Raw genomic sequence first — 16,850 nt, forward strand, 5'->3', positions numbered from 1 at the left:
GATGTTGGCCGGCGTGCCCTGCGCCCGATGCGATCCTGGCGCGGACGGGCGCAAACGGGCTTGGCTTAGGCGCGGCTTCGGCACGGCTTCGGCGCGCCCGCTGCGCCAGCCTGCTGCGCCGTCTGGCCGGCCTACACATTATATAGGGAGAAAGGAGGGTGGGAGGACGGCGCGACTAGAGCGCTCTCCCCGCCTCACCAAAGATGACTTTAACACTGAACAGCTGTGAGAAAGTGCGCAAAGACAATAAACCAGCAAAAACAGAGTCAAGACCGGGAGTCAGAAAGCAAAAAGACAGGGGAAACACGCCAAAAGATGCCAGGTCTAACAGTCACTGAAACGCTACATTTCACAAATTGTGATTTGCTGGAAAATCACACAGAGGTCATCAAGAATTAAAACTGTAAACAGGAAACTCTATTAATAAGACTTCGATCTTTTGCACCGTCATCTTCGAACTTTATGGACCATTCTAACTATAAAGCCAACTGTCCATGGCAGTACATTCCATTTGTTCTTATCTAATTCTAACTGTGATACCTCTCTTACTTGTTATATCTAACTATCAGCAGATTGTCCTTGAATGAGTGTGCCTCAACTGCCAACATTCTCCAGCCTGTGCCTATAATCTCTGATTTTTCTTTGTCTTTGGAGCCTGTTTTTGAAACCTTGTGCCAAACATCCCCCTCTCTCATTATGGCTTAAATAACAGCATCCACTTCTCCCGGACTCTTACCATTCCATATCTTTACCTCTTACCTAGCTTCATTACCAGCTCTATTTATTCCTCAACGTGAATGCACTGTAGACTACTCCTACCATCTTGACTACTCCTATAATCTCGACTACTCCTACAATCTTTCTCTGCACCCCCATGTTCTCTCTCACCATTAGAAACCCCTTGTGATGGTCAGTAATAACATTGTTATAATAGGTATCACTAAACATTAACCATAGAAGATTTGTAACATACTTAAGTCATTTATTGTGAAACACCTAAAGTCGCTGCGAATGAATATGACCACAAAGTCCAATCTGAACAAAGTATGATTTACATATACACTTAATTGCATCAAAAACACAGATTTTGTAAAAATGTGTTAAAGAAACAGATGCTCAGTGTATTGTGAAAACAGTGCTTCAAATTGAGCGGGCGACGTGAGAAGGTTTTCACGATAAAAGTGTATAAAATCAATTAAAGGAACTCAAGGTGTTATGCCCAAGAGGAGTGCAGAGTCCATAGTCCACAAGGAATTAAAATATTGATAATTGGAAAACACTATACTGCAGAAATTGCTAGCTAACTAAAGTCCTTCTCAGTCGGGTAGCTGTCGATGTAGTTTCTAACCATGCCATGTTAAAGGTTCATCATCAGTACAAAAGCAGGATGTGACTGAGCACAATAAGAATAGCTGATAATGTAGATTACCAGTGTGTAAAATTCTTGGATATGCTTGTTATATTGCAGAGTAAAGAGGTGCCTATTTGTCCCACAAAGCAGTCTCATGGGCAGCAAGGTCGCGCTCTTGGCAGGTGGTTATTCAGGATAGAAATAACAAGCATTGGAAATGCAATAGGTCTCGCATTAGGAAAGTTTGAGCGATTGGTATAGTAAATGACACTTTTTTTTTGTGTTGGTTTTGAAAATAGCAAAATTAATAGCTTGGTGGATGTGATGGTGGATGTGATGGTGGATGTGGTGGTGGATGTGGTGGTGGTGGATGGGGTGGTGGTGTTGGTGGATGGGGTGGTGGATTTAGTGGTGGTGGGTGTGGTGGATGTGGTGGTGGTGGGTGTGGTTAAAGTGTTGGTGGATGTGGTGGTGGATGTGGTGGTGGATGCGGTGGTGGATGCGGTGGATGTGGATGTGGTGGTGGTGGATGCAGTGGATGTGGTGCTGGTGGATGCGGTGGTGGATGCAGTGGTGGTGGTGGATGCAGTGGTGGTGGTGGATGGGGTGTTGGTGGTGGATGGTGACGGGTTACTGCAAAACCTATACATAAGGTGAGAGACAGTGGGGAAGAAAGAAGTAGTTCTCTGGGCTGAGCCAATATGTAATTGACAAAGTGTCAAGCCAGTGGCTCAAAGAGACAGCCTGGATCAATGCGGCTGGGACTTGGAGTTCACTAATTCCAATTTCAAAGACTCCGTACACATGGCCATACACACATCCATTTCCTTCAGAAGGCATGAACGAAAGTAAAAACGGACTAAACGATGTGCTGTGAGCGAATAAACTTGCAATGCGCCTGCGTACACGTACAGCAGGAGCCCAGAAGCAATGCATCTCTGTATGCACAAAGCCATGTACGAAACCACAAGTCCTGTAACACTCATAAGAGGATAGCATGCCCAAGAAAGCATGAAATGCCTTCCAGTTAACAGCCAGGCGCCGGCAGCACACGAAGGAGCCGTAGCCTCAGAGAAGCTAAAAAGTCATTATTGAATGCGCATCTCTACCGAATGGAGAGCGGGAGACCTCGCCGCACAATTGAAAGTTGATTTCACTAATGAGATGCGCACATTTTTTGAGAATCCAAAGTACCTGTGCGGTTATCTTGACACACACTATTTAGTGTCCCTACCTTGCACCTGAGATTTCCTGGTGCTTACGGCCCAGTCATTCTGAGACGTTTCTCCCAGAGGCAAAGCATATATGTAGAAGGTCCTGGCACGATACCTGCAAGTAAAGAAACTATGTGGTCTGATGTTAAAGCTATGTAACTTTTCACAATGAATTGCTTGAAAGCTTTTTAATGAAGAAGAATAAAGTGCAACTAATTTGAACAAACACTACCGCCAAAGGATAATTTTAGGTCTTAAATTTGTTCGATGAGATACTTACTTCTTAGATTTGTGCGGCGAGTGAACTTTTCAGCCTGTTTCCATCATTACAAACAATCCGCTGCTATGCCTCTCCGTCGACCGTGACTGTCAGTCAAATGGTGGAGGAGGAGGGGGGAGGAGAGTAGTCTGCCGCAGCAAACAAATGCGAGGATGAAAACAATGTGAATACAACCAGCAGCTCCTTGTGCCGGTTTCGTATAAGGACTGAAGGAGGTAGTCAGGCACGGGCACAGCGTTTTGGCGCCATTTTATTAGTACCTCAGTTGATTTATCGTTTGAGGTTAAAATAACTCCTCGAAGTAATGTGAAGGAAGGGGACGGTGTTCACAAGGGACACTACTTTATAGCGGAAGTAGACTAAACGAGTAGCTGCACTCTGGCAGCCTGTTTCCATCATTACAAACAATCCGCTGCTATGCCTCTCCGTCGACCGTGACTGTCAGTCAAATGGTGGAGGAGGAGGGGGGAGGAGAGTAGGAGGAGGAGGGGGGAGGAGAGTAGGGGAGGCACGGCCTAGCAGCCGTGCAACCAAGAAGTGAGGGGCGGAGCCGGGGGAGGCTGTGAGGGAGAGAGTGGGCAAGGCAGGCGGCTGGGGGCATGTGCACGCGCTTTTAAGCTCAATGCGCATGCGCATTGAGCTTAAAAGTCACGGGCACTGCAAGGAATCGCCACGATTCCTTGCAAGTTAGTTAAACACTGTTTAAGCCCCCATAGTCTCGCAAGCTCGATGCGCATGCGCATCGAATAGCGAGACCTAAAAATGGTATAGGAAACCACAAGGGCTTTCAAACACATGGTTTCACAAATGAGTGCCAGAAGGCCACATAACAGAAATTCAAGAATCCAGGCCACCAACGGAAGACAATTTGTCAAGGCAATGGGAGGAAACCTTTCCTAAGGGGGAACGGTTGGAACAGTGATCTGGTCCAGAAAGAGAATCAAGTCACTGTATTCATCCCACCATCCATACGGCTTGTCCCTCGACAATTGCTATGGCCTTTCTATTAACATTTCCACATTGAGAACCCTTGGAGCTGGGAGTCTCTCCCTCCCTCTACATCCATTGATTTCTGGTCACATGAATTCATTCATCCTACTCACACTCTCTCATTGTCTTCCTTTGCTCGTCTGCGGATTCACACCTGAAACCTCTCTGTTACGCTACGCTCCAGCTTACTCACCAAACCTCAAACTGGACCCTCTGCAGACTCTCTGTGAATCCTCTTTTTTAAAGCGATCAATGACTCTCTGGAAAATTGCTCTGTTGAATTTGGATATTACCCAACACATATTTCCTGCCAACTGCATTGTTAATACTTTATCTTTAACATATTACTTGTACATCTACTTTTCAGTGCTATGAGAACTGCGTTTAACAGGAACAAATTTTTCCCCGCAGGTTTCTGTTGCTGGGGTGTGGTTGGAACCACTCAATGGTGGTGCCAGAGATTCCTATCCACTATTTTAGGATCTATTTTATCAGGATACTGTTTTCTATTATGTAAATTCACAAGTAGGCCACAGTATACTTTAGGCCAATCGCTGTCTCGTTTGTGTTCATCAAGGCTAAAAATAGCTCAGTCGGTTGTCTGTCTCTATCTCTCTCTCTCTCTCTCTCTATCTATATATACGTAGTTGCAGTTGCTTTTTGACTTCTTTTTCAAATTCTCTACTGTAAGCGAGATTTAACATTGTACTGTGAGTAAGTTTCCAGAGTTGCCAAAGGAGTGGTTGTGTAACAACGGTCTGATTTCAGTAATTGGGGAGTCATCCCTTGTGCGCCAGCATGATGATGTTACCTGCAATGTTCAGGGCAGGTATTTGTAGGAATTTTGTACTGTAAGTCGCTAGGAATGTTTGATTTCATTTCCTGATTCGATCACTTCCTCAATTCATGCAAGCTGAAACTTAGTGAAGGATACTGCTCAGCGAAATGGAAGGTTATGTAGGCAGGGGACATGTTCTTGATTGTTTGCTTCGGACTCATTAGTCTTTGCTGTTTTCCATTTGGAAAACAACAGCAGGTCTTCATAGAGTTGTTCATGATTTCAGATTAGTCAGCTCAAAAATGATGACCATTGTCTTTATCCAAGTGGTCACTTCATTGATACAGATAGCTTAGTCTTCTATCTTAGTCCTTTCTTCTGTATTATCTATGCCTAAGCAGTGTACATCTTGTCTTGAATCGCTGAATGGGAGACTCCATCCCCTTGTTTCTAGGCTGCAACTAACTGGAAATATTCGTACCTCAACAGCTCTCAGGTAACCTAACGCTTGTTATATTCAGATGGTAATTCCTTAACATTTTACACAATGATTTTAAATGTAAATAAATGTAAATAATATTTATATTAAATTGGCTGTGAAGGGACTATGCTTACCCCTCAAAATTGGCACTGTGGGTCGGAACACAATGTACTTACGGTGGATATGTTTTTTACTCTGTAATTAAGGATTTATTTTCAGCTGCATTACATATTCCACGGCCACCACACTTATAAGGAATGACTGTATCTGATTAATTTGAAAACATAGTCATATTATAAAAAAAATTAATAATTAATAACTCTATTAGTATGGCGGGAAACATGCATATGTAATGCATTGAGTACAAAATACGTATTTTTATTGGTTTCAAAATATAAATTGGCAAGCATTGATTTGCTTGAATATATACAAGCTACCTGCTCCTCTGGGATACTTCCAACAAATACCCTTGTCCCACAGACATAGGAGGGGGTGGGTGAACATGCAACTGTATAACACTATCAAGGGGGCCATTGTTGGGATTCGTAAGTACTGATTGATGGAAACTAATTCACTAGTAGGGTGTTGAATAGAATATATTAAAACTGAAAGTATGTTTTTAGGAGTTTAACATTGCAACTCGGACTTTAAAAACCTCTTCCCTTGGTCTTGCACAAATTCCAAAGATAAAAAGAGCACATTGTGGAGGAAAGCATTTTTCATTCCTGTCGTCTAAACTCTGGAACACACTTCCACTACATATAAGAAGTTTATCCAACAGATGTGCATTAAGGAAAGAAATCAAAACCTGGCTCTATCCCCAACATCAGTAGGATGCATACATGTCCGAGTTTTTACTCTAACACAGCGCCAAGACGCCTCAGCATTAGTGCGCTTTATAAGCACAATCAGTCAGTCAGTTAATCGGATTAGTGCAAATATAACACATTATGTCGTGTGTGCGTGTGTGAGCTCCATCAGCTAATGCCATAAAGGTTTTGCCGGAGACAAAATCCTATGATTTAGGTATGAATGATACTGCTGCCCATATAATTCATTCACACTAGTCAAGGACTGAATTTCATGTTCTAATAATCTAAAAGCAAATGCATTGTTTTTCTACAGCAATAAAATCCTCAGCTGCAGGGTTGCCATTCAAGAAAAAAAGGTATGTACTAAAGAAACAATTGAGCAGGTTTACACCAGCATCAGTAATCTCTCTATAAAAGCAGCTTATTGATGGCCTTTCAACTTTACCCATCATAGAAGCATACCTTTGAGCAGTCCTCAATGGTTTTGTATAGGTTTCGCAGCTTCAAGTGGCAGGCTGATCGATTCAGGTACAATGCTGGAATCTTGCGGTTTAATCTTATAGCCAAGCTGTAGGCATTAATAGCTGCAAGGTAGTTTCCTAAAGCAAACAACTTGCTACGAAAATTAATGGAGAAAAAAAAGATATTTAAGAATGATCCAGTAAGTAGAAACATGAGAAAGACATGAATCAAATATGATTGCATTTTAACAAACTAAAATCTTTACCAAACAAACATTTTTAACATGCGCAGTGTACAAAGGGACAAGTCATAGAAACTGTACAGTTTAACCAATACGGAAGTGTGACATAGGAAGTAAATATATATATATATATATATATTTTTATGTTGAACTGAAGACTGCACTACATTAGTTACCTCGGTAAGGCGTTTGGCCCTGCTTTGAATTTAGAAAAAGAGCAGAGTTGATGTGTAGATAAAGTTTGGTATCTGCTGCAAGGAGTTTTGGAGAACATTGTCAAATGTGTTGGCAGTTTTAAGGGTTTGTTGCTTGTCCAGGTATCAGGGGGCACAATGTGAACCTTTTCCGCAAGGACAGATTTGTGAATGCAGGTGCAACATCACAGTTCAGGTCCTCTAAGACAGGGTTAACAGGAGTACTACCATCTCTCCGGCTTAAGGGTACTGCAACCAAGAACAAGCACTTTGGATCATCCACTCTTTACCAAGGCAAAAGGCATGCCACCTGGCTAGGCCACTCACCCAGGCAACTCGATGGAGCCTCCAGACAAGACAGAGAGATATATGTGTTCCAAGATGGGAGTCCACTATACAGAAGTTTGATTTCTTCTTGCCAGATTCTCTGGAATAATCCCTCTAGCAAATTAAATTGTTAAACCAGACTAGTGGTGTTGGAAAAATCCCCACGTTCTGTTCTTCTCAGGACATCATGCATATCAACGTTATTCTTCTCCAGATTCTTTCCTTCTTGCTCTCCCTCCTATATGAAATGTCTGTTAAACAGTAGGGGCTGCTACTTAACAGCAGGGGGGCACGGTGGGAGGGAATAAAAACAAGCATTGGAAATGCAATAGGTCTCGCACCATTAGAGTTAGTGCTTTTAGAATTGTTTATGGGTTTTTTTGTAAATGTTTAGCATTTTTGTTTCCTGTAGCCAATGCTAAAGTATTACAAATAAAAAAAGCCTTAAACATTTCTAAAAGCTCTAACTGAAATGGTCTGAGAACTATTGCACTGTGTGAGGGCGAGGGTGAGTGAGGGTGAGGGTGAGTGAGGGTGAGGGTGAGTGAGGGTGAGTGAGGGTGAGGGGTTGAGGGTGAGTGAGGGTGAGTGAGGGTGAGGGGTTGAGGGTGAGTGAGGGTGAGTGAGGGTGAGTGAGGGTGAGTGAGGGTGAGGGTGAGTGAGGGTGAGTGAGGGTGAGGGGTTGAGGGTGAGTGAGGGTGAGTGAGGGTGAGTGAGGGTGAGTGAGGGTGAGTGAGGGTGAGTGAGGGTGAGTGAGGTGTTGAGGGTGAGTGAGGGTGAGGGTGAGTGAGGGTGAGGGTGAGTGAGGGTGAGGGTGAGTGAGGGTGAGGGTGAGTGAGGGTGAGTGAGGGTGAGGGGTTGAGGGTGAGTGAGGGTGAGTGAGGGTGAGTGAGGGTGAGTGAGGGTGAGTGAGGGTGAGTGAGGGTGAGTGAGGGTGAGTGAGGTGTTGAGGGTGAGTGAGGGTGAGGGTGAGTGAGGGTGAGGGGTTTTGGGTGAGTGAGGGTGAGGGGGAGTAGTTGAGGCTGAGTGAGGGTGAGTGAGAGTGAGGGTGAGTGAGGGGTTGAGGGTGAGGGGTTGAGGGTGAGTGAGTGAGGGTGAGGGGTTGAGGGTGAGTGAGGGTGAGGGTGAGTGAGGGGTTGAGGGTGAGTGAGGGGTTGAGGGTGAGGGGTTGAGGGTGAGTGAGGGTTTGAGGGTGAGGGGTTGAGGGTGAGGGAGGGTGAGTGAGGGTGAGTGAGGGTGTGGGGTTGAGGGTGAGTGAGGATGAGTGAGAGTGAGGGTGAGTGAGGGGTTGAGGGTGAGTGAGGGGTTGAGGGTGAGTGATGGTCAGGATGAGTGAGGGTGAGGGTGGGTGAGGGGTTGAGGGTGAGTGAGGGTGAGTGAGGGTGAGTTTGAGGGGTTGAGGGTGAGGGTGAGTGAGGGTGAGGGTGAGTGAGGGTGAGGGGTTGAGGGTGAGTGAGGGTGAGGGTGAGTCAGCTACCAGGAGTTCTAACAGCTCTCATCAGGTTTCTACAGCTAGTTCCCCGGTTTTGTGGGCTGGGCATGAATAGTGGGCAAGAAACAGCTAATTATAGAAGGGCCGCTTTTGAATGAATTAATTAATAAACATTTACATCCTGGCTGCTCTACATACTGCAGGTGCATTCACTCACGGTGAGGCGCTAGCCGCCGGGTAAGGTAGGAGGCGCTTTGTTCCAAAGAGTAAGGTCGGTGTTCCCGGGGGTGTGGCGGGCGCGGGATAAGCGGCTGCTGCAGCCGGCCAGGAGGGGGAGCTGCGATCTGTGGGGAGGAGGAGCCAGTGCTCGGATGGGAGGAGCTGGGATGGAGAGGGGAGGCGCGGGAGCCGGCGCTGCTGAAGGCAGAGGACTGTGATTCCAAACTCGGGAGGCAGGTCGAGCCTGCTACAATGGGGGCCACTGACCGAGGATGAGGAGACGCGAGCAGCAGGCCACCCTCTAGAGGCAAACTGGAGGCGCTCTGTGCGGCACACAGGCACCCGGGCTTCACGTGGGTGCAGCGGGACCCTCCTTACTCTGCAGCAGGACACCTACGCTTTGCAGCCGGGCACCTTCCTTTGGCAGCTGGAATCCCTTCGCTGTCCACGGGGGGGACTTTGCAGCAGGGGCAGTCTGTCATGCAGAGGGGGACCTCTTGACAGCGGGCTACAATCTGTGCAGTGCACAAGGATTCACGACAAGGTGCAACTTCAAGTTTGGGGAGCATTCACCTATCCTCTGTCAAGTTTTGAGCAAAATTAGCACCCGGGAGCACCCCCCAAAATAGTAAGTTCACAAACTTTGTGCTCTGTTTATGTATCTTACTGGAGGGATGGTTGGTGAGACTGGCGTTTTTGCGTTCCTTGTCTAGTGCTTTCCTGCTGTCCGGGCTGCGCAGCCGGGACTGCAAGTGCAGCACGGAAAGCAGCCAAACTGAGCAGGCGGCAGTGCAAGCGCAGCGACGTGTGCAGCCAACTGAGAAGCGCCAGTTGGAGTGCAGCTCCGCGTGCAGCCGGCAGTGCAAGTGTAGCTGAGGGAGCTAGAGTGCCGCAGACATTCTGGTTCCCAGAAGGATTGAGTCGGCGTGGTGGGTCTCCAACGTGTGTGTGGGGGGTGCTGGGGGTGAGGTAGTGATATCTGTGTTGCGTAAATCTGGGATTCATTTAAAGTGAAGCAGGGCTGTGTGGGAGTACTCTGCATATATAAAGTGTGTATGTTGTGTTTGTGACAGTAACTAAAGTGTGGCGCTTAAAATGTGTGTGGGGTGGGTTCTGCAAAGCCAGGTGTGACATACAGAATGGGTGTAAAGTGCGTGTCTGCAAAGTGGGGTAAATTATATTCTAGGGAAATATCAAGAATGAAGCTCCTCTTCCCTTACTGTTAATTAATACATTTGGATCGTGAAAAGTGCGAGACAACCGATGGCAGTCACGTAATCCTCAGCTTGCAGCAGAGTTCAAACAAACAAAACCAGATCAAGCCACAATTCCCCACACCAAACCAAAAAGGGGGGAAGTGGGGGTTTAAAAAAAAATGCGACACGGCGGGCAGGGGAGGGGGCGGAGCGGGTAAAATAAACAAAAACAAACAAGACGGAGGGAAGAGAGGGGAGGGGGGAGGAGAAATGCGACACGGCGGGAAGGGGAGGGGGCGGAGCGGGTAAAATAACAAACAAGACGGAGGGAAGAGAGGGGAGGGGGGAGGAGAAATGCGACACGGCGGGAACGGGAGGGGGCGGAGCGGGTAAAACAAGACGGACGTGCACGCGCTTTTAAGCTCAATGCGCATGCGCATTGAGCTTAAAAGTCACGGGCACTGCAAGGAATCGCCACGATTCCTTGCAGTGGATAAAGAGTGGATAAGCCCCCATAGTCTCGCTTGCTCGATGCGCATGCGCATCGACAGGCGAGACCTAACAAAAATGTAATAGTCACTTTCCCACCTCAAGCCGGCGCCTCTGGGTCCTCTTTGCCGACTTCCAGAAACAGGAAGCACCCAGGCTTCGAGACTCCCCTGGGCAAACACGACGCTGCTAATGGCAGCCTTGTGATTGGTCTGAGCGCTGTGGTTCGGCACTCAGAGAGGCACTGGGTGGCTGTGCATGTTCTCCACTCAGGCTGTACAATACAGCCTGGTGGAGAGCATGCAAAGTGCGCATGACTGTTTGGCTGTTTATCTTTTTATTTTTTTCCTTTTTGACCTGCTCACAAAGCAGTGGGGCAATGCTCCTCCACCTTAGCAGAGGAGCTGGCCCTACTGTTAAAGATAATAGACAATGGCAACTATACAAAGAAAGTGAAGATATTTTATCATAGAAGCAGAACAGGCAGAAACTGAAAGAATGACTCTCACGCACACACACAAAATACTGAGGGTACAAGAGATAAAGTCTCTGCATTGATAACAACGAGGATCTAAGTCCTGATCTCCAGAATTGTTTCTCATCTATTCTGTACATATCTTTGTAATAAGAGGGAGAAACTTAAATAAAGCAGGCTAATGTTCAAATTGCAGCCCCAAGTTGCTCGCTTATGTGAGCCTATCAACATCGACCAAGCACTACCTCGACAGATGCAACCTTGTAAAGACGTTTAGATGCGGCAGTCTTTATAATAGAAGCCATGACGCACACAAGAGCTATGAAAAGCATAACTTGCACACCAAATGCAATGCTTATGACATAAAAATATTTATGTCAATAAATAACTCCTAAAGCAAAATGTAATTAAACAACAACACATTCTCAATCCAATATATGCTCCATTAACTTTTGTTTTAAATATGCTACCAAAAGATGAATCCCTTAATACTAAAAGCAGATTTGTGTACCAGTGTAGAACTACAAAGAAGCTGGTCTCTGGAGATGTGAAATACAAACATCACATAAAAGTAATTTAAGAGGCTTCCTAACAAGTGTTTGTTTTCCAATAAATATTTAGATGATAAAAAAAGAAACTGAGGCAAAAATCACACTTTATAAATACAAGCCTACGATGAAAAGGTGATCACGATAACTTACTTCCCTTTCTCCTTCAACCACTCGGGGTTCTTTTCCTCTTCCTTCAGATCGTCTAGCTCGGAATCCGCTGCATCAAGTGCCCTTCGAGCCTCTGCTTGTTTATGGAGCCACTGTGGTTAAAATATTGCGAAAACCTGATGTTGGTCAGCCATTTTGAAGGCAAAAGTAAATATATGAGTCTCTTTTCACCTCAGTGTTACCAAAGGTTTGGGTAGACGAATCACACTGTATTAACATGGATGCTGGCTCCAAAACGGCCCTCCTTATACACCAACCTGTAGCAGCAGTGATTAGTAAGTGTCAGAGTGAAACACCGGGGACCCTGCTGAGTCCGCAATCCAGCCAGGTCAGGGAGTAGTTATTTTGTTTCTACAATATAGGTGGCTGCAAGCTGCTCACTACACCTGGTAATGTGCATATGGTTATTTCTGGTGAATCTTAAGTGTCTTATCTTGGGGTCTTAGGAGGCTGCGAGGCAGTATACTGTGTGGGTAGTGCTGTTTACACCCAATGCCCAAGGGCTACCATTACTATTGCATTGTAATTAGATAACCAGGTAAGCACCAGTTATTCACTGCTGGCACTTGACTGTACACCTAGGTGTACGGGCGTCCAGCAGTCAAGAACTCTAGCAGGCGGTAGGAAAAGGTGCTTACACTGCGCTGGTGGCTGCAGGCAGTGGACACTGGCACTCATTTTTGGGGACTTATTTTGCATCACTAGACTTAGACCTAGAGCAACGAGAAAAAGGAAGAATAGAGAGCAAGAAGGAATTTGTCCCAGAGCAAGCAAGAAAAAGAATGGTAAGGGGGGAATAAGAATGAAAAGAAAGAAAGTAAAGCGGGACAAAGGGAGAAAGCATGATTGGAAAAATCCCATAAGACTGAGGTAAAGAGACAGGAAGTGTAGAGTGGTGGAAGAAACAGGATTAAAGTGAAACCAAGACTAATCGACCTTGGTATTCATCAACACCAACTACTGCCTCTAAAGAAACAATTTGGGCCATTGCATTCATCTGTTTTACAAATCAGGCTGTAATAGGCATTAAACTCGAATACAGAATCCAGCATGGTGCAGAAAATAACACACAATGTACAGTGTCTAGCTAGTGCTCTAAACTACTTTGTTCCACCTCAATTTTTTGTTTATGGTTAGGACTGGCATTAGTCAAGCTCTTTTGATTTTACTCAAATAATTTCTATAATTAACGTTCCTACAGAAGCATTCAGCCTGCCCTCGTCACCCACTGGGTAGTTATTGTGTCATTCACCTTTTTATTCCACTCATTCCAGCATACAGCAAGGGCCCATGGGGCAACCTTCGGCCATTGGCTACGGCTAACTTCGGTGTAAATTACAGCAGTCTGCTCTTTCACAGGGAGCACAAGTTCTCGAAAGTAGTTCCCTTAAACGCAAGGGAATGCCATGGAGAAGTGCGTTTTTTAGAACAAAAACACATGGCTTTTAGAAAATGTTTCTATTTTAGATTGGTGGGTGCCTTGCAGCTCCCAATTCTGATCTGTAGTGCCGTGTCTTCTGACTCAAGAACAACATCAACTCTGTCAAATATGTTCCCACACTGTAGTGCACGAGTGAGGGCCGCAACTGAGCCCAGCAATCACCAAGATTTAGTAAGTACTCTCATAAAGGATCTTTGAGGAAAAAAGGGCCCACCCCGTGTATTTTGCCACATAACTTTTTAAAATGTGTCCGCTGAACAGCCATTGGATTTACGGGCAGTTTTAGAGGAAGAACTGATTACATATTTCAGCACTCCGCAGTCTACTAGGGTATTTCTCAAAAGCAAAATATCAAATATCTACCTATAAACAAATTAAGTGCCACTTACATAAAATCCTTTTTGCCGAACTGACAACTATTAAGAGATGCAATGCCTGTCTGATACACTGTGTCACACAAAATAGACACACAAAATCCACCGGTATTAAAGCATATAGCCCATCAAAAGATTTGTGCTGCGTGTTATAATAGCCTGGCTAGGGTGTCGCTGACATATGTTAGAGCACTGCTTAAAATGTCAGCCTGTCAGGGGTGTTCAGTGATGCTTAGAAACTGTTACTGTTTCACTGGGCTACTCGAAACCCCAGAAATAATGTTCAAGGTCCTAGAACAGGTTCAGTTTACTACTTTTGCCTAGACTTCAGCTTTTATCCGGACCACTCTGGACGACAGATACTGTGGCACCAAGGGCCTAGTTTGAAAAACATCCTGGAGTACAGACTCTGTTACACCAGGAGTTGCTAATGTGTGTTGCTGTCCATGTGGTCACTTCCAGAAGGATTAGAGGATGGTCTTTTTACACTTCATCTCAGTACCGCATCCAAATATCTTCTCACTCTCAAACCATCTGCGTTTAATGCCCCTAATCTAGAAATAGCCACAATGCAAGCACTACAAAATGGAAGCATGTTTCGTCGTTGTGTAATTGTTTCTGAAAGAGCATTAATAGAGTGCAGGGAGTCAGGTTTCTCAATGTTATAAAAGGTATTATAAACATGGTGGGATATTTCTGATAAAAACCAAGGAAAGAAGTAAAATGTATCTGTTGGACCTGGCAGTTTTTACAGGTTCGCCCCTAAACTTTTTGCATTTCTCCCAGCCTTTTTCCCTGTGTAGTGTTAGTGGTTTTAGGCCTCTGGGTACTTTAGCACTGTAGTCCAGTGTAAAGTGTGTGCGCTCTGTGTTACATTTAGTGAGAAGTGGCCTGCCCTCCCAAAGGATTGCATGGGGGATTCCCTGCTCAGTGTGTATCAGTAGTAATCCCTGGTATGAGAGGAGCAGTATGGTCAAGGCTGGTATCTAGGAAATGGTGACAATAAATGCTCGGCAATGGTGTGTGCATATTTATTATGTCTCTTTGAGAAATGCCACTTTTAGAAGTTGGCGTTTCTGTGTGCTATGTGTCTGCCTGCCTGATATGAAATGGGATAACCATAATTGGCTCATTTGGTTTACCTGTTAGTCCCTAGTATAAGTGCACTGTGTGTGCCCAGGGCTGGTAGACCAAATGCTGCTGGTGGGCCTGCTGCGCTGATTTGCACGACCCGCAGAAGCAGCTTTTAAAGTATGTTTCAGATCTGCCAATGCAGAGTCTATATGCAGCCCAGAACTGCCTTTGTAACTGAAGTACACCCACTTCCCAGTCCCTGCACCTTCCCGTCGCACCATGTAAGACACCCCTATTGTAGGGTGCATTGTATGTGACAGGAAGAACATGCCTAGCTCTGTGTAGCATGTTCTAATAGCGAGTTACCCTCCATCTCACTGTTTACTATTGTGAGGCTATCCGTTCTCATAGGCCAGAATGGGCAGTATTACATTCTATAATCCTAACTGACCCTAGGAACATGATAGGAAATTCGAAGTTGATATGTCTGAGCTCAGGATATTGAGATACATCTTTTAGTAAGGATTATTTTTATATCCTGTGTTCGAAAATACCTTTGCTAGAAACTAGGTATTTTTTTGCCTAAGCTTTTCAGTAGGTTTTACTAGTATGTGTATTAGCCCTCTGGTTTTGGAGCCGGCTGTGTCAGACCTGGCTGGAGAGAGAGATCGGCATTCAGAGAATGGGGAGGGGTGACTCTTTGATCGGAGTAGGGCTGTGCCTGGCAAGGTAAATGGTGGCTCCACCTTCTACTGTGCGTCTATTAGCAGACCCCCTCTCCCTGAATGGCTGGTAATAAAGATGCCCCAGGGCCACACAGAACTGGTCCTGGCTGGATTCAGTGACTTATTACTTTTGAGAACAAAGACTTTTGGTGATTTAAATATAGGCGCTGTGACCCCATGGTTTGTTCAGTTCCAGGATGCCATGATGCTGTTCTAATCCTGCTGGGGCGTGCTGCTGCTGGGGCACAGGAGGAGCTGCCATGAGGGCTGCCTCCCTGGGCCCTGCATTGCCTCCTCGAACTCCAGGTACTTATTCCTTTTTTGCTGCAGGACCTTTGCCTGCTTCTAGTGCCTCATGAGCGCTACGTTTTATATTACCTTTATCACAAGGGAGAGCTTGTGGGCTTCTGCAGCGCGGCACTGCATGAGGAGGAAGAGGGATTCCCCCCGAGCTGCGGAGCAGCGGGTGCGCGCCCGCTTCATGCTGATTTCTTTATGATGCGGGTGCCCACCCCGCTTTAAATCGTTTTATGCCAAGGGAGGTTATTCCTCCTTGCAGCTACGAAGTAGAAAACCTACCACGATCCGTGACCCGCCTGGTTGTGGGCGGGACCTTATGGACGGAAGTAGAAGAGGCGGAAAACGTCTGCCATGTTTAACGACCCAGGTTTGAACCTAGCCCGCGCCAGGACGTGCCGAGGTGGGGACAGAGAATACCTCGCGGGGCTCCAGTGAGTGATGGGAGCCCCTGCGACAGGAGAGGAGTATGAGGCGCCTGGAGCCTAGCAGGCTCCACATCTAAGTCCCGGGTCCCAGGAGGGGGTCTGGGTGAAGTGAGGGGAGGTAGCCGAGTCAGCCAATACCGGACGGGGCTCCAGTGGTGAAGAGGGAGCCCCGCGTGCAGCAGCCGTCTGAGAGTGAGGCAGAGGGGGCCCGATGCTCATCGTCGGTGCCTACCCCCGCCGCACAAGAGTCTCGCCGCAGTGGAAGCCGGAGAAGTCCCTCCAGAGAGCCCAGTGAGTGGGGGCATGGTCATTGATTTGGTGGGGGTGGTGTCTGTGCCCGCCCCCTGTGGCAGCCCTGAGCGCCACATGGTGCCTGCGCTGGTGTCACTTGCAAAAACAACAGTTGATGGACAGAATGCAGAACAATGTCATACATTCACCCCAGTACAGAGATCGGGGCCTAAATCCATCGTTTTTTTGCTCACCAAGCCACCCCAGTTCAGACATGGCAATATGCAAATCAGCCTTGACCCTGTGCCTCATGGGAATAGTCCAGCCCGAACTGCAAGCCATGTCTTTACTGGACCGGAATCAAGCATCCTAGGACCGGTTTCTGGCTATCAGCCGTCATCAGCAAGGATAGCTTGACTCCAGTGGTGCTGGTGTCACAGCTGCACCGTCCAATAGCAGGCAGCTGCAACGTGTAGTGCCTTCATTTGTTCATAGACGTGCCGCCGTTGCGGGCAACTGTATCGTGTGGGCAATTTTGTTGCAAGGCCCCAGAGTGGGGCCCTCCGGGCACTGTGGTGCCGGACTCCTTTCCCTATTCACAGCTGCGCCGCACCAGCGCG

At 46.5% G+C, this 16,850-nt stretch overlaps 1 protein-coding gene across 1 annotated transcript in view; it reads right to left on the reverse strand.

Moving 5' to 3' along the window:
* DNAAF4 (dynein axonemal assembly factor 4) overlaps positions 1–16,850 on the reverse strand; it is a 261,399-nt gene that overhangs the window by 54,665 nt on the left and 189,884 nt on the right. Inside the window, exons 6-7 of the mRNA XM_086959015.1 lie at positions 11,643–11,752; positions 6,369–6,522 (exon numbers count right to left, since the gene is read on the reverse strand). Of these exons, the coding sequence (XP_086815141.1) occupies positions 6,369–6,522; positions 11,643–11,752 (264 nt within the window). The remainder of the gene's footprint in view (positions 1–6,368; positions 6,523–11,642; positions 11,753–16,850) is intronic.

This window comes from Lissotriton vulgaris, chromosome 2_1 (assembly GCF_964263255.1).
Source record: "Lissotriton vulgaris chromosome 2_1, aLisVul1.2, whole genome shotgun sequence".
Lineage (NCBI taxonomy): Eukaryota > Metazoa > Chordata > Amphibia > Caudata > Salamandridae > Lissotriton > Lissotriton vulgaris.